The sequence below is a fragment of the Carassius carassius genome, chromosome 7 (genome assembly GCF_963082965.1).
Source record: "Carassius carassius chromosome 7, fCarCar2.1, whole genome shotgun sequence".
In the NCBI taxonomy this organism is placed as follows: domain Eukaryota; kingdom Metazoa; phylum Chordata; class Actinopteri; order Cypriniformes; family Cyprinidae; genus Carassius; species Carassius carassius.
Genome location: NC_081761.1, coordinates 7425551 through 7451235, shown reverse-complemented (window position 1 = coordinate 7451235; position 25685 = coordinate 7425551). Strand labels below are relative to the sequence as shown.

Genomic DNA, 25685 nt, shown 5'->3' with positions numbered 1-25685 from the left:
GGTTCTGGATTTGGTGTGAACGTTGTTATAAAACCTGGAGCCCTCATAAAAATCCAGCGATTTACACATACTCAAACACACGCAGAGATGGACACAAATACTGTTGGTTGCACTTCTGTGCGCACCCTTTATACTGTAGGTGAGGGATATACTGGAAGAGGTTGACAGCTTATTTTTCCTGTCTGTTTTTTGCTATCAGGAGCCATAGTGTCTGTCAGTATCAGATGTAATTGCTGTTATTCTCTCCTTCAGTTCTCCTTTTTTCCCCTCTCACCTTTTCAAAGCCTGAAGAGCGATCGAAGAATTTGAGTTGTAGAGGCACATAACATGAAGGCTGTCATTTCATAAGACAGGACTCCATTTAATCTAAAAAACGGCTTCTGCAAAGCCTCTGCCGGTTGTAGTAACACATTTGTGGTGTGCTGGTACTGAAAAAAATGACCCTCAGGACATAATAGTGCTTAATGCAGTACTTCACAAGCTCTGAAAACAGTAACCTCTAACCTGTTTTTATGGATAGTCATTTATTATGCTCGTACTCAAACTTCTATGTAGCTGTCATTGAAGAAAAGGTTATATTTTTACCGCTCTTCCGTCATTTACCAAGCCGTCCAAGTTTCTTAAGTGTTAATGTCTTTAATGAGGAGAATTTTCTCTGTAAGATGGATTTTATGAGGATATCATATCTCAAAACATGATAGTACAAGCAACTAAACATTAGCAGCTTATTGTGGAGACCATAAAGACTGAAACATTGATTTGGGCAATGCCTGTGAAGAAACTTACATCAGCATCCGTCAGCTTGCCAAAAGCATTTTAATAGAAACTCTTTCAAGCAGTCACCGTACCTAAGCTGTGAACATCGTAAGGTTTCAAGTGTGCTTTAAAGTACTAGACGAGCAACCATGTGTGAACTCTTGGCATCCGACGCTGGAAAATGTCTCCGAGCCGTGCGCCAATGTGCAATGCACAGCTGAAGCAGGCGAGGGACTGAGCTGCATTACAGCCAATTTGAAATGTCATTTAATTTATGTTTATGAGGAGATTAAAGAACTTCCTTTCTGTTTGCTGCACACAATTTGACACTTGTGAAGGTTTTCATTCATCCAGATCGTTGTAGAACCACCGGGATGAGTCATGAAACATTTATTTGTAATTCCTGTTGAGTATGATTAGTGTGCAAAAAATTAGTTATACTTTTTCATCCCTTAAACTTCAGTACCAGTCCATTATAATTTGCCGAAATGTGTTTGGACAACTAAGGTTTCTATCTCTTTAATTTTATTTAATTTTCTTTTCTTTTCTTTTCTTTTATTGAACTACTGTTCAGAAATTTGGGGTTCTAGGATGTTTATTTTTGAATGAAGTCTTTTATGCTCAACTTTTATGCTGCATTTATTTAATAAAAAAATAAAGAACACACTGTAATTTTGTGAAAAATTGTTACAATTTAAAATTACTGTTTGAATGTAGTCTATTTGAATGTATTTTAAGTGTAATTTATTCCTGTGATGGCAAAGCTGAATTTTCAGCATCATTACTCCAGTCTTCAGTTTCACACGATCCTTCAGAAATCATTCTAATATGCTGATTTTGTGCTCAAGAAATGTCTCTTATTAATATCATTTTTGAATTGTTAATGTTTTGTGGAAACCATATGTTCTTTAGTAAATAGAAAGAGCAGCATTTATCTGAAATAAAAATCTTTAATAGCCATGTAAACATTTTTATTGACATGTTATCAATTTCATGGGTTATTACCAAATAAAATAATAGTTTATTTCCTTCTTAAATGTTTTATTTCAAATATGTGCTGGAGCTCTATTTCTATTTTTTTGCAATCTAATGCAATGAAATTCCAGTTCAGTTTTGGTCTTCTTATTGATGTAGGTTTATCAAAGTCTGTCCTGCTCCAATGTTTTTCCTCTTCGTGCTTTGTAGCCACTTCCAGAGGCAGCTTATAACGGAAATCCTGAAAGCGTGGGTTACCGTGTACGCGCACAGAGAGCAGATGGGCTTGGCCAGCCCCGGATGGAGACGGTTTCTGAGCGCCTGTCTCGGGAAGCGACGGTGGAGGGACTTGAGGAGTGGACGGAGTACGAGCTCAGCATTCAGGCCTTCAATGGTATCGGGCCTGGACCCTGGGGCAGTCCTGTGCTGGGCAAAACTAAAGAGTCAGGTGACAACACTTTCCAGAAAACATGCTTGATTTAGAAGTAGCTTCTCCACCTTTGATTTAAATCAAAATAAATGTTCAGTGATGTTTGTTCCAAAGTTTAATGTCATGCATGTGAGGAAAAGATATAAAACTTAGTTGCTGTTTTGTATGTAACCAAATGAATTATGTTAATTTAAGCATCGTTGTGTTAATGCATTACCGTCACTTTTCCATTTTGATACATTTTTCATTTTATTTGAGTGTTATAAGACAGATAGCTTAAAGTATACAGTAGGGCAGATATTTGCATTAAATACTTTTAAAGATATGTCAGTTCATTTTTAGATTATTGCCACAAGTTGCTGCATTCCTTAGCAAATCTAAAATTTAGCCAGTGCCCTACTAGCCGATTTTTAGTCGTAGGCATCATGTACATAGCCATCGGAGACTCAGATGGAGTCTGTGCCCGAGGCCACATCTAACAGCGGGTGGGTGTTAGCAGCTCCAGTGACTCCCTGCTGACTTAATGATCCTGCCGACCCCTAGACAACATCTAGAAGTTTGAAATGATCAGAGGCAGCTGGTGGGGCGGGCACTTATAGATCTCAAACATCTGATTCTCCATTCGTTTTTCTTTTGATTGTGGTTTAATTTCAGAGATCACACTGAGCATACACTACAGTTCAGAAGTTAGGGCTCAGGTTGTTTTTGTTTTTTTTTATATAAAGAAATTGATACTCTATAGAATTGATTTGCATTAAACTGATCAAAAGTGACAGTAAAGACTTTTACCTGGTTAGAAAAAAAATTATAAAAATATATATTTTTATATATAAATATAAAAATGTACTTAAACAACAAATCAGCATATTAGAATGATTTCTAAAGGATCATGTGACACTGAAGACTGAAATAATGATGCTGAAAATTCAGCTTTGTCATCACATTTCATGTTTTACAGTGTTGCTGTTTTTGCTGTATTTTGATCGAATGCAGTCGCAATGAGCATAAGATATATGCTTTATGCTAAGATATACATATATATTTATATACATTTTTTTTTTTCTAAAATTAACACTGTCCGATCCACCTATTTTCACGTACTAAATATAAATTGTCTTTGTCCTTTTCTAACAACAAGTACCATTGCTATTCTTGTGCATTCCTAGGTTATGTCATGTTTAGATTACTGTAATTCTTAACTTTTTGGTTTCCCTTCAAAACTCCTACATAAGCTGCAGTTTGTACAGAACTCAGCAGCACAAATTATTTCTATTGATGTCTATGCAGGACCAGAAAGCTCTTTCTGTTCTGACGGGTCTGGAACAACATTAGAGAATAATTAATGACAGAGTTGTCATTTTTGGGTGAACAATCCCTTTAATTTTGGATCAAACTGAAGATCTCACCAACTTGCTTGGATCATTTTCTTTATGAAACAACTAAAACACAACTTATCTACTGGACTCCTACACCTACATAACTAAAAGAATAAGAAAGTGCCTTTGTCGCTTCGTTTAGCAAATGAAAATCTTTATTTCACTGAAGCTATGCATGAGCATATGCCAGCAAGCCCTGAAGGAACAAATACACACCACACACATTCATGGGGTAAAGTTCCCCCTTCAAATTGTATCTAAAATCAGTCCATTACAAGTGTTTATGCTCACGCGGTTCTCCGGTTCTTATTTCGGCGGGCTTCACATGACAGCGAATCAGAGAGAAATGTCAGAGGCTGTTGTTTAAGCTGTCAGCCCTCATCCGTTTTTAATCAGTAAATGTGACAGACTCCAATAGAAAGGAGTGAGATTTCAGCAAAAATACTGAGTAGATGTGAAACCCTGACTGAAATAAATTGTTCAGCGTTGGCTGGTAAGACATCAGCCTTAGGCTAATGAGCTGTATTACTTGGTGGAATTGTTTGTTCATATTATTATTAATGATAATGGGAGTCTTTTATCTTATTATTGTTCCAATAGGATGAAAAACTGATTTAAGTGTTGTAAAATCACCGTAAGATATGGCCTTGTGTAGGTTTTGCTTTAGTATAAAATGCCTATTTATATGGGTGTGTTTTCAGTTCCCTCTGGTGCCCCAGAAAATGTGAGCGCAGAAGCAATGAGCTCCACAAGTATACTGGTCACGTGGGATTCGGTCCCTGAACACCAGAAGAATGGACACATCCTTGGTTACAAGGTACGGTTACTATATCAAATAGAATGCTTTAAGACCCTTAAAATCCCCCACAGCTTTGACTGGAGATTCCTGCCTGCCAAAACACTGCAGAAGGGTGAATTTCTACTGTATGTGGAGACGTCTGACGGCAATTATTTCATTAGCAGTGCTAGGAAGATATTTTAATGAATGTCAGTGGGGTCCAGTATTTTTAAAATATGACAACTTCATCTTAAATTCACCTTATTTTGTAAATGCATGTTATAGATCTTATGTGAATGGACCAAATATATTTCATGGATGATTTAATTTTTTCACAGTGTTTTGACCTTGTATTGTTTCATCAAAATGTCGAAACCCAATCTTCTGGCAAAACAACAGACATCTTTCTGGTGACGTATGCCAGACTTCTCCAGTAATTTAGTCTGCTTAAACCCCGCGCTCATCCAAAATCGACAGCAGGCTTTCATTCAGATTTGCTCTCATCCAATCAACAATCCATGGGTAGTGCCAAGTACCTGTCCTACATTTTACAAGTGTAAAAAAGAATAAGTAGAAGGAGGAGGAACCTGAGCCATATCCCCATGCAGATATTTTTTTAGGTGGACTCTTTTGATGTGGGAAAGAAAGAAACCATCCAGAACAGCCTAACAACAACACAGCAGAACCATTCTTAAGTACCATAGCAAAAAAGTGTATTCAGTACACTACTATACATCTAATGTAATGCTTGTATCATCCGCCCAAAGGCACTTTATACCACAAAGAGCTGTTGATATGCACAAAAGTTCTTCCACATGCTTTAATGCACATACATTCAGCCGAACATAGTTTGTATTGAGTTCACATCTATAAACTGTATGAAGATACTGAAATCCATGTGCACTGTTGCTTGTATAAGGCTTTCTCCATTTTCTGCTCATGCTGTGTAGAGTGACATGATGCAAGATCATGAAACTGCTGAAATAGTTTTTCCTTTTACACACTGTCGGAAGAAGCCAATTGATAAAATGCTTAGACTGTAAAAAGTGTGGAGGGGGGGATGAAATAACACAATTAATTATTGATCTCTTCTAAAGTCAGAACCAAAGTTGAGGCAAAACCTGAACTTGATTTTTTTTTTTTTTTTTTTTGTAGTTTTTATCTGAAGGAACAGGGATGTTTGCATATGCAAAAGATGCTCAAGTGTTGTGAGCTGTTGCTGTATGGTTGCGTACTTCCCCAAAGAGCGATGTCTTTATTGCCACATACACACTGTAAAGTTTCAGGAGTGACAATCACATTTAAATGGAGCAAATCTCCTGAATGATCCAGTAACACTACTGAGTTTAAATGTACCACATTCCCTGTGATTTTTGCAATGCAGGAACAACTACTCTGATATGTGTTTAAATAAGTCATTTACAGCTAGTTGTTCAGTTGGTTCCCTGCACATTGCATAAAAGTTTTGTAAATGTGGTTTTCACTGTCTGAATTTTTCAGCAGTTGATTTCATTGTAGAAAACAGTCGTCACTCCTGTAAACAAGCACTAAAAGGTGAATTGAATACTGAATTGAACTGCTTTGTGTATGTGGCCATGATATTCTGATCTGTTTTATAATCTGCCAGATGTTTGCTTAAATCCCTAACCTTAAGTAGCAATAGTGTGTATAGAATAGTAATTGGTAACTAGCAAATACTACTACACACTGTACGGTTGTTGTTGAATTTAAAGTGAAAGTGAAAAAGTGAAAGTGACGTGACATTCAGCCAAGTATGGTGACCCATACTCAGAATTTGTGCTCTGCATTTAACCCATCCGAAATGCACACACACAGAGCAGTGAACACACACACACACTGTGAGCACACACCCAGAGCAGTGGGCAGCCATTTATGCTGCGGCACCCATGGAGCAGTTGGGGGTTCGATGCCTTGCTCAAGGGCACCTAAGTCGTGGTATTGAAGGTGGAGAGAGAACTGTACATGCACTCCCCCCACCCACAATTCCTGCCAGCCCGGGACTCGAACTCACAACCTTTCGATTGGGAGTCCTACTCTCTAACCATTAGGCCACGACTTCCCACATTCCAACACTCAATATCACATCAAATCTGTTTCTACATGACCTATATTTTCTTGTTTCCTTTTCTTGTTATCTCTAGGTCTTATACAAAGAAAAAGATTCAGAGCGGGCTCCCCAGGTCCAGCTGGTGAACGGGAACCAGATTCACTTGCTGCTTTTAAAAAACCTCAGCAAGTTCATCTTGTATGAGGTTCAGGTGCTCGCATTTACACGTGTCGGAGATGGACCACCCAGCCTGCCCCCCACAGCTGAGAGAACCAAGGATGATGGTAAGCAACCAATAAAATCAATGCATCTCCCACTGAACAGAACGCATCATCTATTTATTCACACGTTCCCACTGGTTATGACAAATCACACATGCATAATAAAAGCTAAAATAAATGTTCGCGCACGCACATTGGGTCAAAATTAGACTTTGAGTGAAAGCTACCCATTTAGCAGATGTTCCTTCACACATTCACACACCAGTAAACACACACACACATTCATAATGGTAGCTCGTAGTTATGCCTTGCTTCATGCTCTGGTGGTTTCCAGCTGTGCCTGACATTCAGACTGGCATTACCTCCCACGTGGCTCCAGACACAGACAAACATGCACTCGCCTGGCTTTACGGTGCCCCCACTGCATGAAACCTCATCCTGCATCACTGCATTCGCTTGAGTCACCTGTCTGAACCAACTCTCACTCGCTCGATTTTCTTATCCCAGCTCACTCAAAATTCCTAATGAGATCTCAATCTGTTCTCAGAAAGAATTTACATTAAAGGGTTACTTGCGAAATCCTTACACTTTTCAGAATTTTATATATATTTTTTTTACCTGAGAACAAGTCCGCAGTACCTCATGTGTGTCTCCTTTTTGTTAACTTAACCTAAATTATTCCATATTCAGTTACTAAAATGATTTTTATTTATAATTAAATTATTGTATATTTTTATGTCTATTTTATTATTTTTATAATTAAATTCTCACTTCTGTAAAGAGCAATACTCAAAAAATAATACTTTTAATACAGTAATCACCCATTTTTAATAAAAAAAAAGATGTTTTTCAGATTATGGTAATGAGAATTTGGAGGGGAAATGTGCTTAGTTATCATGAAACTATATGTCATAAAGAAAAAAAAATAGACTTCTTTTAAATCTGAAGTGAAATATGACACTGGCATTATCTGACAGTTTTCATGAGACTCAACCAAGTGGGAACCTCATTAAGTCTCCTGAGCTATGAAAGATCAACCTCTGAGCAATAAAATTTCATTCGGAGAATTTCTCTCAGAAATATGTACTCACATGTATGCAATATATTTCCACGGCGAGGGGAAGTAAGCTGCCATCTTTCCCTTTGAAATGAGCGAGTGTGTTCATATGTGGATTGTGGAGTCTTGCCAGCAGAATGACAAATGCCCTCTTTCTGTCATTTTTCTTAATCGGCTCAATGGAGCAACATTCATTTGGAAATGTACAGGGATACCAGATACTGGAATGTCTATGTGAATCTTCTCTACACACACTGACTCACATTTACACACACACATATCAGAACTAGTGGATTACTAATACTGTTGGCCTAGTGTCCACTGGCAGAGTTAAATGTGTTTGATGAGGGATTATGAAACACTAATATTTATATTTATGGATTTAAGGAATTAGAAGTTTACAGGGAGACTTTGTGTGTGTGTGTGTGAAGAGATTAAAATGTCATATTTATCGTGGCCGAGTTAAAAGCTTGGCCCCACAAACAGATGTTTTGAAGTGTTTGAAATATGTGCTACATTACAAGAAATCAGAATGTATGCTACAGTAATCTTTTTTAAATACATGTATCCTCTCGCTCTCTTTCCCTCCCTCTCTTCTCTCCAGTTCCTGGTCCACCTGTCAGGCTGGTGTTTCCAGAGGTGCGTCTCACGTCTGTCAGGGTTGTCTGGCAACCTCCCTCGGAGCCAAACGGCATCATTATGGGTAAGAGAACATAAACGCTACACATCCAGACACACACACATTTACCTAGCCATATAAATCTGGACATATCACAGACTTCTGTTGTTTTTAAATAAAGCTAATTATAATAATTAACCCTAAAAGAAAATAGAAGATGTAATAACTAATGGATTGAATATAGTATGTTAATGATAAAAATGCACATGTAAAATGATTTAAAGGTGCACTAAGCCATTTTTGCCAAACGATGTTGATATTTGAAAGCACCGAAACAAACACGCCCACACCCAAACAGGACCTCGCCCCTATTTTGAAATCTCCGCCCCACATGTACTTACGCAACCATGGCAATGACGATTGCGGAAACTAGTGAAGATGAGTGATTTTATTTTTTCAACATATTTAAAGGTTCTGTATGCAAGTTTTTGACTCTACTAAAGCATAAAAATACCATAATATGTTTGCAGAGATTTAGGAAACATGCTAAGTTAACATACTTGTTTATCTGAAAAACAATGCTACAGTCAGTAATTCTTCTTTGAAAATGTGCGTTCTGGGCCGGAATGTCTGTCATTGTTTTAGTTTGTGAAACCCACCCACTGCCAGTTTACCTCATTGTATTTCGGCATCCCAGGTTGCCAGTTGCTGGAAAACACAGCGTATTTCATTTCATTAATCGTCAAGTGCACTCATTCCTGTTGGTGTCGTAAATCTGGCAACCTGGGATGCTGTGAATATCATCAGTTACGTTAACACCCATCAGCCTGTGCCATCTAGACTTTCATGAAAGAACTAAGCATTTCAGTGTACATTTTTCCTAAAATATAAGTATTTAGCTAAATTGCAAGTAAATTAATAAAATAAACTCTTTTGTATTTATGTATTTACAGATGTTATAACTCATATTCTTGTAAGAGCCTCAAGAACCTAATCTCCATCTGCAGTAAAAATGCAATTTGAGGCCTTAAAGAAGGTCTGTTTGTTCCCATTGCACCCTGGGCCATTTGAAATGTTATTATTGCAAGGACATGCTGTGTATTACATTGGAGTCAGTATGTACGTGTGTGTGTTATGAGGTTTTCTGTATTGGGATTTTAACCATGTATTGAGATTAAACCGCCTCAGTTATGCCGTTATCAAGATTACGGGCCGTACAGACACTGACGTGCAGCTATAGATGACTGGATTATGGACACTTAACCACCCGTGATGGATCATATAATCCCTTAATAGTGATAGAAATGTGAAGCCTCTTTACCTCGGATGATCTCTTGCCTTCTGCCTCTTTTCTACACTCACTCGCACACAGAGCTCTCTGCTGATTGGATCAATCGCTCCCTGTAGGATTGAACGTTATAAACCAAAGATCTTCAATCAGAGAGGAGCTGTCAGTGTTCCAGTGCTCATTTTATCCTCTCAGATCTTTGTAATGTATTTCATACATGAGGATACACAGATAATGTGTCTTTCACGAGGGGTGTATCCTTCTTCTGTGTTGATTTTCCTCAACAGCAGTCAGTTACTCTCGCAATTATTGAATATCTGACTGTACGGTCTGAATGAGGCGTCGATGCCGCATTCATTAAGTGACCTTGGAGGGATTTCAGAAAGCAAACCTATAAACCGGTTTAGAACAGATCATTAGATCAGGTCATCATCATTATACTGAGTAGTCCATACATATATATGTATTCTGATATGATACTGTTGCTTTACTGCAGTGTCACTTTTATTCTAGCTCTTAATTGAGTTTCAGTGGTAATGTATCGAAAGCAAGAGCCTGTTGGTAAATATTGATCGGTGGATTGAGGTCCCTCTGGTGTCTCTTTTTGCTCTGGCATTTAATTTCTCTTTCTCTCTTTGTCTGTATCTCTCTCACACATTATCCTTCTCTTTTATTGATCTCTCTTGTTCTCTGTAAGGCTTCTGTCTGTCTCGCTCATGTCTATTTCTCTTTGTCTTATCCTTGCCTTGATTTGTATATGGATTTGTATATGGAGTTACAAATATAATTACTAGCTTCCCAAACACCACTTCATATGTCATGGATAAACAGACACCGTAGTACAACATCAAACTAATTGAGCCAATGTTAGTGTGTCAAGCGGGTCTGGATGTGGAACACATAAGGGAATATAATGCAGAGTCCTATGGATTGATTTTATGATACTTATATAGTGCACAACTTCCATTTCGCACCACAAGCTCTCCATACATTGTAAAGTAATTGCTTGGAAAATGCGACAGGTACGTTATTCAAAAATGTTTCACGTTCCACAGAAAGAAACTCATAAAAGTTTGGAGTGATATGAGGATGAGTAAATGATGAGCTAATCCCTTAAGCTGGGATAGGAGAAAGTATTTTAACGTTTGAAAAAAAAAATGCCTACCTTTAATCTCTTTGTTGCTTAGTAAAAACAGATACAGCTTAAGAAGTAGCTGTGTTCGCAACTCCACGTGCATTAATGAGATATTGGCAGTGTGACATACAGTACTGCTGCTGTTGTTGGATCGTTGTCCTCCTTCAAAGACTTCATTGTGTTGCTCATGTTTGGGGAAACTACTTTATAGTCAAGCTAATATTTTTAGCATACTGCAAGGTACTGAAAGGTATGAAAAGTAGAGAAATACATTGAAGATATTTAGAGGGCAGTTTTATTGTATACTATCTGAAATCATAGCCATATTTATCACTTTAAAAACAATGAGGATCTCAATTAGAGTGAAGACGGTATACATCCACAGTAAAAAGTACTACCAAACGTAGAAAATATAGCAATTTCTGTAACTAAAAAAAAAAAGACTCATATGAAAATTCATATAAAACTCATATGTATGTGCTTATATAAATAAAAAAGTAAGCTTTTTGATAGAAATGAATACTATTATTCAGCAAGAAAGTATTAAATTGGTGAAAAGTGACAGTAAAGACATTTGTGACCTAGGACCACAAAACCAGTCATAAAGGTAAAACTAGGGCATTAGGTTTTTGACATTGAGAGAATAAATAAGCTTTCCATTAATGTATGGTTTGTTAGCATAGGACAATATTTGGTCGAGATACAACTATTTGAAAATCTGGAATCTGAGGGTGCAAAATAAAAAATATATATAAATAAAAAAATTGAGGAAATTGCCTTTAAAGCTGTCCAAATGAAGTTTTTAGTTGTCCAAAGGAAATTTACAAAATATCTTCATAGAACATGATCTTTACTTAATATCGTATTGATTTTTGGCATAAAAGAAAGATCAATAATTTTGACCTATACAGTGTATTTTTGGCTATTGCGACATATACCCCAGCGACTTAAGTCCAGGGTCACATTTAGAATGTTACAAAAGATTTCAATTTCAAATAAATGCTCTTCTTTTCAACTTTTCAATATCGTGGAAACCTGGAAACAAATTTGTCACAGTTTCCACAAAAATCGTGTGAAGCACAACAGTTTTCAATGATAATAAAAAGAACTGTTTCTTGGGCACCAAATCAGCATATTAGAATGATTTCCGAAGCATCATGTGACTAGAGTAATGATGCTGAAAATTTAGCTTTGCATCACAGGAATAAATTACATTATAAAATATTAAAATAGAAAACAGTCCTTTTAAATTGTAATTGTACATGGAACCTTGGTGACTTCTTTCAGAAACATTAAAGGGGTCATACGATGTTGCTAAAAAGAACATTATTTTGTGTATTTGGTGTAATGGTTTAAGGTTAAAAAACACATTATTTTTCACATAATGTACATTAGTGTTTCTCCTCTATGCCCCGTCTTTCTGAAACACGTCATTTTTAACAAAGCTCATCGTTCTGAAAAGCGAGGTGTGCTCTGATTGGCGAGCTATCTAGTACGTTGCCTCAATGCCTCAAGCGTGTGAAGGAAATGTTACACCCCTTGCCGAGATGTTGCGTGTCCCATTCAAGTGAAAGTGACATGACATACAGCCAAGTATGGTGACCCATACTCAGAATTCATTCTCTGCATTTAACCCATCCAAAGTGCACACACACAGCAGTGAACACACACACACACACACACCGTGAACACACACCCGGAGCAGTGGGCAGCCATTTATGCTGCGGCACCCGGGGTTGCAGTTGGGGATTCGGTTCCTTGCTCAAGGGTACCTCAGTCGTGGTATTGCCGGCCCGAGACTCGAACCCACAACTCTAGGGTTAGGAGTCAAACTCTCTAACCAACAGGCCACAACTTCCCACAAAACACAGATGCAAAAGACAAAAACAATAAAAACCAATACCAACGAGCCATATGTTGCATCCAGTGGGGACATAATTACAGATTATAATGACTTATACTGTCTTTTTACGTGTTGCATTGCATCGCGCCGCATAAACATAAAACCATATCTGCATTTGTGATCAGAGAAACGACAAACATGCAGCCTACTCTACACTACTTAAAACTCACGTTTGAATCATCAGTGGAAAATCCTTTACATGTGTAAACGTACTTACAGACTGTGAGTCAGAGTAGCTGGCATTGTTGTTTACTCTCCCAGGATCAGGAAACAGTTCTTCATAAAATGCGTTGCACACACCTGAATACTTGGGTTGAACTGTTCTAGAACAGTGTTGTAAATACAACATATGCACTGATTTCTAGTGTCCTCTTTTGAAAGACCAAACAAAGTATTTTCGCTTTCACAACGAAACACAGCGTCCGTCTCCACAACATGGCGGTGGCAGCAACAATACTACAGCGAGAATCAAAGTTATGCCTTCTTTCTTTGCGTGAACATTTGGGCACTGTTATCCAAATCTTCCCACAGAGTGACGTAGACATGTGGGGGTTAGGACGAGCCGTTTTAGGAGGGTATGGTTGACTCTTATTTTTTATAAAGAATATCTCTTTTGGTTTGAGACTTTAGTATTTGCAACTTTGGGGATCTTATCTATTCACCAACAGCTTGTAACACTCCAAAGAGAGAGGACCATACTTCTTTTTGAAATGGTCTCTCCTGCTATCCTTCTCTTATAGCAGCGGTTCTCAATTCCAGTCCTCGCGCCCCACTGCTCTGCATATTTTGCACGTTTCTCTTTGTTAACACACCTGATTCAGATAATCAGCTCGTTAGAAATGAACTCCGTGCATGAACTGTGTTCCAATTGTTCATTGCTCCCTACTCTCTGAGCAGGAGAAATCTGTTGAAATTTACCTCACATCGAAACATTCATTCACTGATTTGTGCTGTGCAGCGTCTTTAAACATGGACAACTGTGACATCATATACCTCTGTAAATCAATACAATTTAAATTCACGTCTTGCACACTTCAATGCACTTTGATTGGAACATATACTGTAGCTACGTTCGCTTCGAACTGGAATCATGGCTGAATATCCTGTGATGTCCACTTCGCAGGGCACTTATGTTCGAATAGAACAAATGTCTGAAGTGCTAAGAGAAATGTTCAAAATGTGCAGAGCAGTGGGGTGCGAGGACTGCAATTGAGAACCGCTGTCTTATAGCATTGAGTGTCCGCTGTAATGTGTCCTGTAGTTAGGGATCAGTGATTGCTGTGGTAACAGGGTGCACAAATAAAATGTGCCTGACCAAGGGGACCGCTTACTGCTCTCACCACAGCAACCCAGACATTAAAAAATGAGTACCGAACCACCTAGCATGGGTCACAGCTCAACCATGATAGATGAGGGAAAATACAAAGCTTGAACAGTTGATTGTTGGCCATTTTTTGCCCTTTTGCCTCCTTCTCTCCATTTCCAGGGGAAAAGCTACTCTGTAACATGAAAGGAGGAAAAAAGTGTTCAAGTTGATTTCTGCCTCTAGCGTAACATGCAAAAAAAAAAAAAAAGAAGAAGAATTGAAAAAAAGGAAAAAGAAAAACCATCAAAAGCAAGAGCTCAGGAACAAGCGGGGAAAGCAGAGGATTTTGCATAGGCCCCTCTGGGCTTTTTGGGTTGGGTTAGCGATGGCCTCTTAATAAAGGAGGATCTTAGCGAGCTGTGCATTCAGAGAGGGTAAGAGAGAAAAGGAAAGAAAGGGTGAATAAGAATCTGAGAAGACAAGGCAAAGGGGAAAAAAACATTGAATTAAAACCAGCCTCAGCTCTGTAGCGTCATGCTAATCCTCCAAACGGAGCACGCTAACACCAAACTCCCCATGTGACAGAGATAAGAACGTCTCTCTCTGCCATTCTGTAGATTTTCCCGGTTTACAAGGCACTTAACCCCCTCAATCTCTCCAGCACCTCATGTCAAAAACACCCTTGCAGCTGTAATAAATGCTTCCAGGTTAAAGCATGTTCTCAGACTGTGGAGATCTTCCATGGGACACTTTGGTCTTAGCATCTGCATTAAAATTAAATGAGCCTTGTCTGCAGTTAGAAGAGGATTATTAACTCTTATGAAGGAAGGCTGCTGTTGCGAACTTGTATAATGACTTTAAAAATGTATTTAAAAATGTGACGCCTCATATGTTTAGCCCGTTGTAATGATGACACACCAGATGGATTGTTGTAAGCTGATTTGAAATGTGTATTGTGGTTTGTTTGATATGGCTGTGTGGAATATTAATACTGTTCTTTTCCATACATTGAAAGTCTGTGAGTTATTGCTATCAAGCACTAAAAACACAAAAACTACATCATTAAGCATTTCCCATCAGTTCTCTTTTGCGTTTTTAAATGATGATAATAAAAACAACAATTATAAATTATTTATAGAAGAAAATAATTATTATTAATGATGATAATTCTTAATTATGGTGATGAGAAATCTTGTTATTAATTTTAATATTAATGCATGCATAAACATTTTATAATATTAGCAATATTTATGATTAACATTTCAATAATAATATTAATGTATTAATATAATTAGTGATGTTTATTATTATTATTATTATTATTATCATCAAATAATAATACTCATCAATATAAATTAAGTATTCCCTAATACGACTAGTATGTATAATTGATAATAATAATAATAAAAATAATAATAATAATAATAATAATAATAATGTTATTTATTAATATGTTAATATCTAAATCATTAGTATTATTAATAATGATAATAATACATGCATAATAATTTAATAATATTAACAATATTTATTATTTTCATTGGAATATTATTAATTTATTAATATTATTAGTGATGCTGATTATTTTTATTATTATTATTATTATTAAATAAATGTATATTAATAAGCATTTATTATTAATGGGAATTTCCTAATACATTATGTATAATTTACATATATTATTAATATATTAATTAGCATGATTGTTAATAATAGCAAATATATATTACAGTGACAGGGCAAAGAGTTAAACAATGTACTTCAGCAGTTCTTATGTAATTCTGACTTTTTTACTTCAGGTTATCAAATTTCTTACCGTTTGGATATCAACGACCCCAACAAGTTTACCACGGTTGAGGTGGGATCCAACGCGCGTCAATTCACAGTGACAGGACTGATTCCGGAATCTGCATATGTTTTCCAAATCACAGCGCGCACTCAAAAGGGCTGGGGACCCCCGGAGGAGGCCATCGTCATAACGACAGAAAAAAGAGGTATGTTTGAAGGGTTAATGTTCAATTGTGTTATCATCAAATTGTTCACTATTTAGGCTACTGTAGAATTATTTACATTAACAGTGACAAATTGGATGTGACTAAGGCTAAAATCCCACTGAAACGCTCGTGTTTCATGGAGTCAGTTTGTCTGAGTCAAATGTCAGCTGATAAAGCATACTGTCAAAACAGCATGTGGCCCTTCGGAGCTGACTGCATTTAAACCCGAGCTCAAAACAAGCCGAGAGCCGGGTCTGTGACACATGCATATGCCCAGCAGTGACTCATTACACATGTCCCACAGAGCGGCCACAGCCCCCTCGACGACTCACCTTGCCTCAGAAAGGGGTGGAGTCTCATAAGCTCCGACTTCATTGGATGGCGGGGGGAGACGGCTCTTCCCCAGTGCGCTACTTCACCCTGCAGGCATTAGAGCTGCCGGATGGCGAGTGGAAGATCCACACATCCTCCATCGGTCATAATAACACCTCCTGGGAGGTGGATAGGTAAAACACGTGCACATATCTGCCTGTGTGGCCAACAGCTGGTACAAGAACAGTCACTATTTATAGCATAATGTGCTTTAGCTCTGACTGACAGAAGATATTAAAATACACAGAATGGAGGTACACTTGAGCTCATTGTAAGTTAGGGTTCTGCAGACGTGGAAATAATTGAAGCTATAGTTCAGCACGCAAATCTTTTATATTGCACAACAAGAAAGTAACAAAATCATTTTTTGGGGCATTATTGAAAGGGTACTGCCATGTTTTTGGATCATATTAGCACAATGCTTTTTGTTTTGTTTTGAACATGGGTGCATAATTTTTTTTTTGTTTACATACAGACAGTATGTGTTGTTTTTTTGTACCATGTACCATGTTTTGTTTTTTGGCCTTTTTTGTTTTGTTTAGTTTTTACATACACCAAAGCAGTAGCAAGGCATGTTTATTTATTTATTTATTTATTTTTTTGTATCACATTAATACAATTTTTTTGCAGCATGTTTTTCTGTAGATGTGCAATTTTTTTTTCTTCATTTTTCTTTGCGGCATGGTACCATTGCAATACCATATTTAGACACGTACCATCGAGATGTTATTCAATTTTTTGGGACGCACAAAATGCTATTCTCTGAGCTATGTAAATAACACAATTATAATAATGGTTTAGTCCCATGGTATTGATTCCATCACTTCATCCCACAGTACGGCTGCTGTGTGAAAGGGTCAGTGTGAGAATGAAAAGGGTTAAAACTGAAACAACCCCTATTGGACTGAATCAAACAAAGCTCTTTAATATAAAAGAGTGAAATTACACAAAGCATGTTGGCCATTTTATATTATAGACATGCAGTGACACTGATGAGACATCATTAAGAATAAAAAAAAATGAGTGAAATCATCAGACAGAGCAAGAGTGGGAGAGAGAGTGCAATCATAATCAGACTGACCATCGGGTGGCCTGATGTCCAATCACACATCCATTCAGCTCCACCCGCTCACTAACCTGTTTTCTGCTCTCCATCCTCCAGCACTGCAGCACTAGCTCATATTCTTTCACCCTGCCTGTTCATTCTTCTCATCATCACCTGTGTGATTCATGCTGTCATCTTCTAAATGTCCACTTGCATTAAGGGGAAAAATATATCAAGCTAAAGGACTTGCCTCCCTGTAACAGCATCTTTCTCAACCTGTGTTGTAATGGAACCATGTGAGCATATGTGCGTTCAGTACCACTCGATTACCCACAACCCACATTCCTGTCCTTTTAATTACCCACATATGCCTTTCACTGACATTCAATGACTCATCGTGCCATCTTCTGACTGCAAAAGAGGCAGTGAAGATGAGTCTGAAGCACCATGAATAACACGCAAAAGTTCATTTGCACAGTCTATTTAATGTGGCACACAGATGGAATAAATGCATATCACAAAATCACTAAGATGAACAATCACTATGCTTAGAGTACAACTGTACTACCCTTAATATTTCTGCAATATATACAGTAGTTTGCACTGCTATCATACACTGTATGCTGATTTGAGAAGGCAGACAATGGCTAAATTGAAGTGTGTCATTTGAATACGAATTTCAATTTGTATTTAATGTAATTGAATTTATGTACATTACCGTTATATTTGTACATTTCAAATGTTTGGAGTCTGTAGGATATTTGAAAGAAGCCTTTCACACACACTGAATTTGTTTAATCAAAAGGACAGTAAATAGAAACAGATTTTTAAAAATATTTTACATTCTTATTAAAAAATGTAAAATGTTCTTGGCATGGCAAGGCTGAATTTGACAGTCTTCAGTGTCACATGATCTTTAAGAAATCTATTTATTATGATACTTTGTTGTTAAAAAATTTCATGTTTTTATCAGTGTTGAAAACAGTTGTGCTGCTTACTATTTTTTGTAATCCTTTTTTTTTCCCAGGATTTTTTGATGAATAGAATTATTAAAACAACAGTGTTTATTCAAAATGTACATTTTACTGAATCTCACTGATCCCAGACTTTTTGAACAATATATTTCATCATATTTAATAAATCATCAACTTTTATTTTATGGACCACAGTGAAGGGCCACTTCATTTCCTGCTTCATTTCATTTTAGAGAGCCGATGATTATATTCTGAATTATTCCATACTTTATACAGCAATGTAAATGTCCCTATTGATATAAGCCTACAATTTATTTCCTGTTTAGTTTGTGTGTATATGCTGCTACAGTGCTTTGCTTCAGTTGGTCTCGATTTCTTTCTTTCTCTGTCGCACACAGATTTTTCATAATTGCATGAACTGAGTGTTTTGAACGAAGAGGATGTTTGTGTTTAAACCATCTTGATTCTCAGAGGAGTAAATGCCTCCATCTATTAAAACAGAAATGCCACTAACAGTCCTTGTCTTCAACGCCCTAATTATGAACACACACTCACATACACACACACACACACTCGTAAACACTCACAACGACACAAGCACCCTCAGAGTCCTGATTCTCAAATCCCTAATTGCTCACTTCACACACATGCACACACACACACACACACACACACACACAGACTCAATGTTTCCCTGAAGGCCCACTTTGATATATATTACCCACAACCCTGTGTCCCTTTCCCACATCCCCTCAAAGTTTTCAAAGCAATAACAAATCTGTGCAGTTGACTAATATTATATTCTTGACTGATATTATATTAATATAACTAATTATATACTTCATATTAACTAATTATAAATGAATAATGAGCCATTTTTATAAACATGAAAATCTTAAGAAATATTCATATGTTTGGTATCTGTTCAAACACTTGAGCAAGACATTGTGGGTTGAGCAGACATGTCTGCCCAGCAGACTGGGATGTTCTTATGACTATATTTATAAATGCATTTGTATGATAGCTTACCTGTTGCAGCAAGAGCTTCTGTCCCTTATTTTCTCAAAGGAAATCTAAACATGCATCACTTGTGGTTCCTGTTGGTACTTGAGAATAATCTAGTTTGTGAGCTGAAATGCATCTCTTTTCTTGTAGGCTGAAGCCATACACCTCTTACAAATTTAGAATGATGGCCACAAATGATGTGGGAGACAGTGCCTTCAGCAAAGAAACTGAGCCAGTTACCACTCTGCAGGACGGTAATGCTAGATTCTGTGTGTTGTGCAAAGTGAATTATAATTTTTTAGAGTGCTTTTTGGATCTGAGTATTTGTGAAAGGATCCGAGTTGGTAGTAATTTTTCTTCTTTTTTTTTTTGAAAGAAAAAACGTAGAGAAAATTGTGTATAGACGAATGGTAGCTCGTCATTCTATCTACATTTTCTCATCAAAACATTTTCACAATAATGTTTATAAAATAGAAAGATAGACAGACAAATGATTGATTGATTGATTGATTGATTGATTGATTGTGTTTGTCTGTGTGTTTAGTGCCAGATGAAGCGCCTGTCATTTTGAACATCAAACCTTCAACCACAACATCTGTGATTGTCCAGTGGCAGGTAAAACGAACAGCTTATACGACTTTTTTTCAAAAACATCTTTACCAGCCCAAATTGTTGAACAGTAAACCTTGTTGCAGTGTGTTATGGGGTTGCCTTATCATCAAAACACTGTCTAAATGTTGGAAGAGTCCTCATGTGGAGAGCACACCTGTGATGCTTACAATGCCCACTAAGTTTTAGCTAACAGCTTTAGCTTAAATAGGTGTCGCAGGAACTTTTCCTGTCTTTCCATTTAACTGAAGGTTCAGGGGTGCAAATTGTCCAACAGCATTTAATAGCAGACTTGTGTGCAAAGTATTCAGCTGCACCTCTCAATGTTAATTATGTTTGGCAAGCAGGTTCTTAGCCTTACTCTTTACCCTCTAATTAGTTTGCAGTCGTTACACGTACCTCCTCTATCTATTCACACACATACGGATACATTTACAAAGCTGGCTTGTTTTGACCCCATCTTAATTAACTTTGCTTATAACACTGATCACATACTAAATAAGACACGTCCATGATAGAACATGAGAGTGAGAACGCATGTTAGAGAGAGTCAGAGTAAGACCAACCAGATCAGGCCTTTACTGACCTGTGGTCTCAGCTAACTTGTCCTTTGTTGATCTGTGCTATCTACTGGGCTGACGTGCATTGTGCGGTAATTACTTTCTGTTACAGTCTCGAACTGCTAATTAGCCGGCAGCAGACAGCATACGCACTGTCTTTAACATTCTTTCATTAAGTAGCATCACAGGTCATATGCTGAAATGTCAGGTGAATATTTCCTAGGCTGAGTTAAATGGAGTAATTAAATGGCTGTTTGCTTCTTGGAGGCTGACTGAAACTCGATATGTATCTGTGTCTGCAGCCGCCTACAGAGGGAACTGTCAATGGGATTCTTGTGGGATATCGCGTGTATTACCGGGAGCTTCCACGTGAAAACAGTCCAGACGAGCCAAAGACAGCAACCAACCAATCAACAATCAGTCCGGAGTTCAGAGGTTAGTCTGTCGGTCTGATTGTCTGTAGTTCTGTCTAACTGTTTGTCCTTGGTTCTATCCATTGATCTGTCTATCATTCAGTTTATCTATCAGTCTGTATTTCTGTCATTTTATTTAGCCGTCTTCCTGCTTGTCTGTCTCTATCTATCTATCTATCTATCTATCTATCTATCTATCTATCTATCTATCTATCTATCTATCTATCTATCTATCTATCTATCTATCTGTCTGTCTGTTGATCTATCTATCTATCTATCTATCTATCTATCTATCTATCTATCTATCTATCTATCTATCTATCTATCTATCTATCTGTCTGTCTGTCTGTCTGTCTGTCTGTCTGTCTGTCTGTCTATCTATCTATCTATCTATCTATCTATCTATCTATCTATCTATCTATCTATGTCTGTTGATCTATCTGTCTGTCTATCTATCTATCTATCTATCTATCTATCTATCTATCTATCTATCTATCTATCTATCTATCTATATGTCCGTCCGTCCGTCCGTCTATTCTCTCTCTCTCTCTGTCTCTCTCTCTGTCTCTCTCTCTCTCTCTCTCTCTCTCTCTCTCTCTTCTCTCTCTCTGTCTCTCTCTCTCTCTCCCTCTCTTTCTCTCTCTCTCTGTCTCTCTCTCTTCCTCTCTCTTTCACGGCTATAATTTTTGTTTATAACTGAAATTAATGTTTTGAATTCGATTTTTTTGTTACTGGGTGAAATGTGTTGGTTTTCATTATGGTACCATATTGCTAATATCTATTTTTTTTTCCAGTTATAAATATATTTTGTCCATGTGGCGCTACTTTCTGTTTCAGCTGACTGTTTTGTCTTCTGTGCATATTAAACAATGTCCCTTGTGTAATTTCTCTCTCTTATTCTCTTCTCCTCTCTCTCCGGGTTTATTTCACAACTCAAACAGCTAAGAGCACTTTTAAGACAGTGAGCAGCCCTTCATTAACAGAATTTGAATTAACGCGTAAGTATATTTTGATTTTATTTTAATTGCTGAGTTGTTTCGATAGTTGTAATCTTTGAAGTGTTAACCGAGTCACATTCAAGCCCGAAGGCTTTCAGACTCCCTGTTCTATCCTCTGATCTCCTCTACCTCTAGAACAAACACTTCCCCTAGTCTTTGCGCTTTGTTGCTTAGCCTCTGGTCCTGTCACGATCTGCTGTGAGGAAGGGGAAAAATGTAAATCTATTTCGTTCTCCACCTCATTTCCACACCCTTTATCTCATATCCACATCGCTCTTCCGTCGCCTAGTTTTACATTTTAGGGTTTAGCACTTCTCTAAACTAGTACCTCAACACTCTTTGACTGCATCTTTATTGGCGTTTTTCAGAGCTCAGCAAGTACAGACAATACTCGATTGTCATGACAGCATTTAATGTTGTTGGAGAGAGCCCTTCAAGTGCACCTGTTGAGGTGTTTGTGGGAGAAGCAGGTATGTTTTTATATCTTATTAAGATCACTGCTATGACTCAGCTCTAAAACTTGGACCACAAACTTTGGGAAACCCAGAGTGCTTTTGTTTCATTGTAAGTCTAATGTCTGATCATCGGACCTACTTTGTCTGGTTGGAGCACTAAACACTTTGGTAATGTTAACGAGGAACGCATTTGCACAAAAGTGGTAATTGAATGTTATATGCAATACTTCCTCAAAGTCACACAACCTGTTTTATCTAGTTATGAGCTGTATGCAAATGAAAAGTGAGACTTGAGTCGTGCAATGTACACCAATTATCTGCACAACGCAATAGACAAAACACAATGGATCCTTTTGCATGATCTATTGATAATGTGTCACAGACCAGTTTCCACTATGCAGTTCAGATCAATTTATCCAGCGATGGGCTCAATGGCATGGTGTTAAAACAATTGGTTATGTCTTAAGTGAAGGTAAACAGACATCGGAAATGTTGTCAAAATATCCCTATATACAAGTGCTTTCCCAAATGTTGTATAAAATATTAAATCTATATGGCTGAGTTTGTATGTGAACGTGTGTCACAGTACATGTCAAACCTAATTTGATTGGAAACTCATCTGATATGTAGAGTATTAATAAAGCCCATTACCTAAGCTAATTTAAAGAATGAGCCATGTGCACAAATCTGATTAGTTTGCACATCTGACTTCTCCCAAAGATCAAAATAAGGGGCAGCACATCATTAAATATAGCATCCCTCTGGCATGACTTTAACACATAAAGACAACAAGGCCATCTTAATGACATATCTTTTATTATAGAAGTGTCGAATGAGCTGAAATGAGAATTTGACACATACAGCCCAAAGTAACACAAACCGACGATCACATGAAGCAACAGATCTATGAACTATTATATATATGTGTACGTGCTTGGGGAGGAGTGTGTTTATACATTGAAATGACTTATAGTTATGTCCAGAAAGTTGAATTTTAAATATTACAAATTTTCTAAAAAATTTATATTAATTCATAAGTGATCAGTATTGTTGCTACATTAATGTATAATGAAAATGGTATAATAAATAAATAAATAAATATTTAACTATTTTACAGGATTTCATGTTTTTATTAATTTATGCCAACCAAGACTGCATTTATGTGATCAAAAATACAGTTAATACAGTAATATTATGAAATGATTAAAATGTGAAATAACATTTTCTATTTTAATATATTTTAAAATGTAATTTATTCCTTTGATGCAAAGCTGAATTTTCAGCATCATTACCGCAGTCTTCAGTGTCACATGATCCTCCAGAAATCATTCTGGCTGCTCATATTACTATCAATGTTTAATATTTTTGTGCAAACTATGTTACATTTTTTTCCTGGATTCATTAATGAATTTAAAGTTCAAAAGAACAGCATTTATTTGAAATATATATATATATTTTGTAATATTATAAAAGTCTATTTTGATTAATTTAATGCATCCTTGCCGAATAAAACAAACAAAATATATTGCATAAATTACATACTCTGTTGAATAATTTAGTGCCCACAATAGTGACTACATGAGAAAAAAATGAGAACACCAAAAACTTGTTCCTGAAAGAAAAGCTAAAGTTTGACAGTTGTCCTGTTTACAGAGACTGTATATATTTGTCATTGATATATATATATATCATTGTGCCACAGAGAAACGTCATTTGACATTTGGCCTGTATATGAGTCCGATAGTCTATGAAGTGAATGGTTTTCCCACTGTGGTAGACTCATCCCGTCCACTGCTGACACATTCACGTTTGATTTGTTGCTCTATTGCTCTATTTAAAATCATACGTGTGTGTGTGTGTGTGTGTGTGTGTGTGTGTGTGTGTGTGTGTGTGTGTTCACAGCTCCTTCAGTGGCTCCTCAGAACATACAGGTGAAATCTGCGTCCTCTAGTCAGCTGGATGTAGAGTGGCAGCCTCCACCTGTCGAAACACAAAACGGAAATATTCAAGGATACAAGGTGATGATCTTTTTTTTTTTTGCCACATACACAAAATATGAACTGTACCATTCACAAATATTTTAGGAAGGCGTAAGATGAACCCCAAGTCACCCCCCCCCCCCAAAAAAAAAATATTAATGTTTACATAAATAGTGCAGACAGCTGCAAGAAGGCCATTCCTGTGTGAATGGCCATAAGACGTTAGATATTAATAATTATAATTGTTTATTAAATTCTGTGTTTTTAATTGTCAAATGCATATTTACACCAATACAAATGACCCATAATTCCCATGCACTCATTGCGTTTGTACACTATGGGTTGATCATTTTAATCTCTTAAGACCCTGTGGCCTCATATGAGGACATTTTATTTTAGTGAATTTCTCTGAGACTGTTCATGCCACAGTTTTATGTCCGGATGTCCTGTACAGAGCACATTCAGGACTTTTCAGAGATATCAAATGATTGGCTGTTTCACCACGACCGCTCCCTCTCCTTGGTCATCTAATATGTCTGAAATTAATTTAGTGACACTCTTATGGAAATATGATAATATTTTGTAATTATCATTTAAATCTGTCTGATTTTTTTATTGTGTGTCATAAATCAACATCTCAGGAAAATGTTATGAGGTTTCAAATCTAAATATGACTTTCTGTTACAAAACAGGATGTTGATTTCATACATGTCCTCACATGAGGACACCAGGACTAAAATAATGTTTATTTTTACGCATTTTGGGAGACATGACAAATGAATAGGGAAAGAAATTATATTTTAATATTATATAATATTATATATCATTATGAAAATCTTGTTAATTATTACTCCCATTATTACACTTTTTTTTTATTACATGATGCCCCAAAAACACATTAATATGCAAATTAGATTTAGTTTATAGATACATTTTATATAATGAGGAAACCCCTTTATGGTCATTTGATACACATTTTGTAGAAAGAAAAATGGTATGTTAAATAATTCTGTTATAACATAGCTGAGAATCATCTTTTTACAAAGTTCGGTAAAAAAAAAAAAGCTCTTGAAAACTATTTTTTTCCTTAAAAAAAAAAAAATTCTTGGGTCTTAGGAGGTTAATGCATGGATACATAATGCTCAGCTGTTTAATCAGTTGTGATCTCTGAATTTTATGAAAAGTATTTCCAAAATCAGTCAGGCAGTCCATCTGTTTACCGGCATAAATAAACTGTCGTTCATCTGCAGTCTGTCTTCCCTTATCTCACTGTCATCTGTTGATTTCACTGCATTAGCTTGCACTCTTGTTTTCCTATTTATGCCATCTGTACATCTGTCTCTCATAGAGATTTGAACAGGAACTGGTT

At 36.8% G+C, this 25685-nt stretch overlaps 1 protein-coding gene across 2 annotated transcripts in view; it reads left to right on the top strand.

Annotated features, from left to right (window-relative positions):
* sdk1b (sidekick cell adhesion molecule 1b) overlaps positions 1-25685 on the top strand; it is a 213949-nt gene that overhangs the window by 176627 nt on the left and 11637 nt on the right. For both annotated transcript variants that reach the window (XM_059553691.1, XM_059553690.1), the window contains 12 exons: positions 1942-2179; positions 4239-4354; positions 6478-6667; positions 8266-8364; positions 15712-15906; positions 16211-16412; positions 19453-19556; positions 19847-19917; positions 20774-20906; positions 21826-21882; positions 22251-22352; positions 24240-24355. In XM_059553691.1, coding sequence (XP_059409674.1) covers positions 1942-2179; positions 4239-4354; positions 6478-6667; positions 8266-8364; positions 15712-15906; positions 16211-16412; positions 19453-19556; positions 19847-19917; positions 20774-20906; positions 21826-21882; positions 22251-22352; positions 24240-24355 — 1623 coding nt within the window. The remainder of the gene's footprint in view (positions 1-1941; positions 2180-4238; positions 4355-6477; positions 6668-8265; positions 8365-15711; positions 15907-16210; positions 16413-19452; positions 19557-19846; positions 19918-20773; positions 20907-21825; positions 21883-22250; positions 22353-24239; positions 24356-25685) is intronic.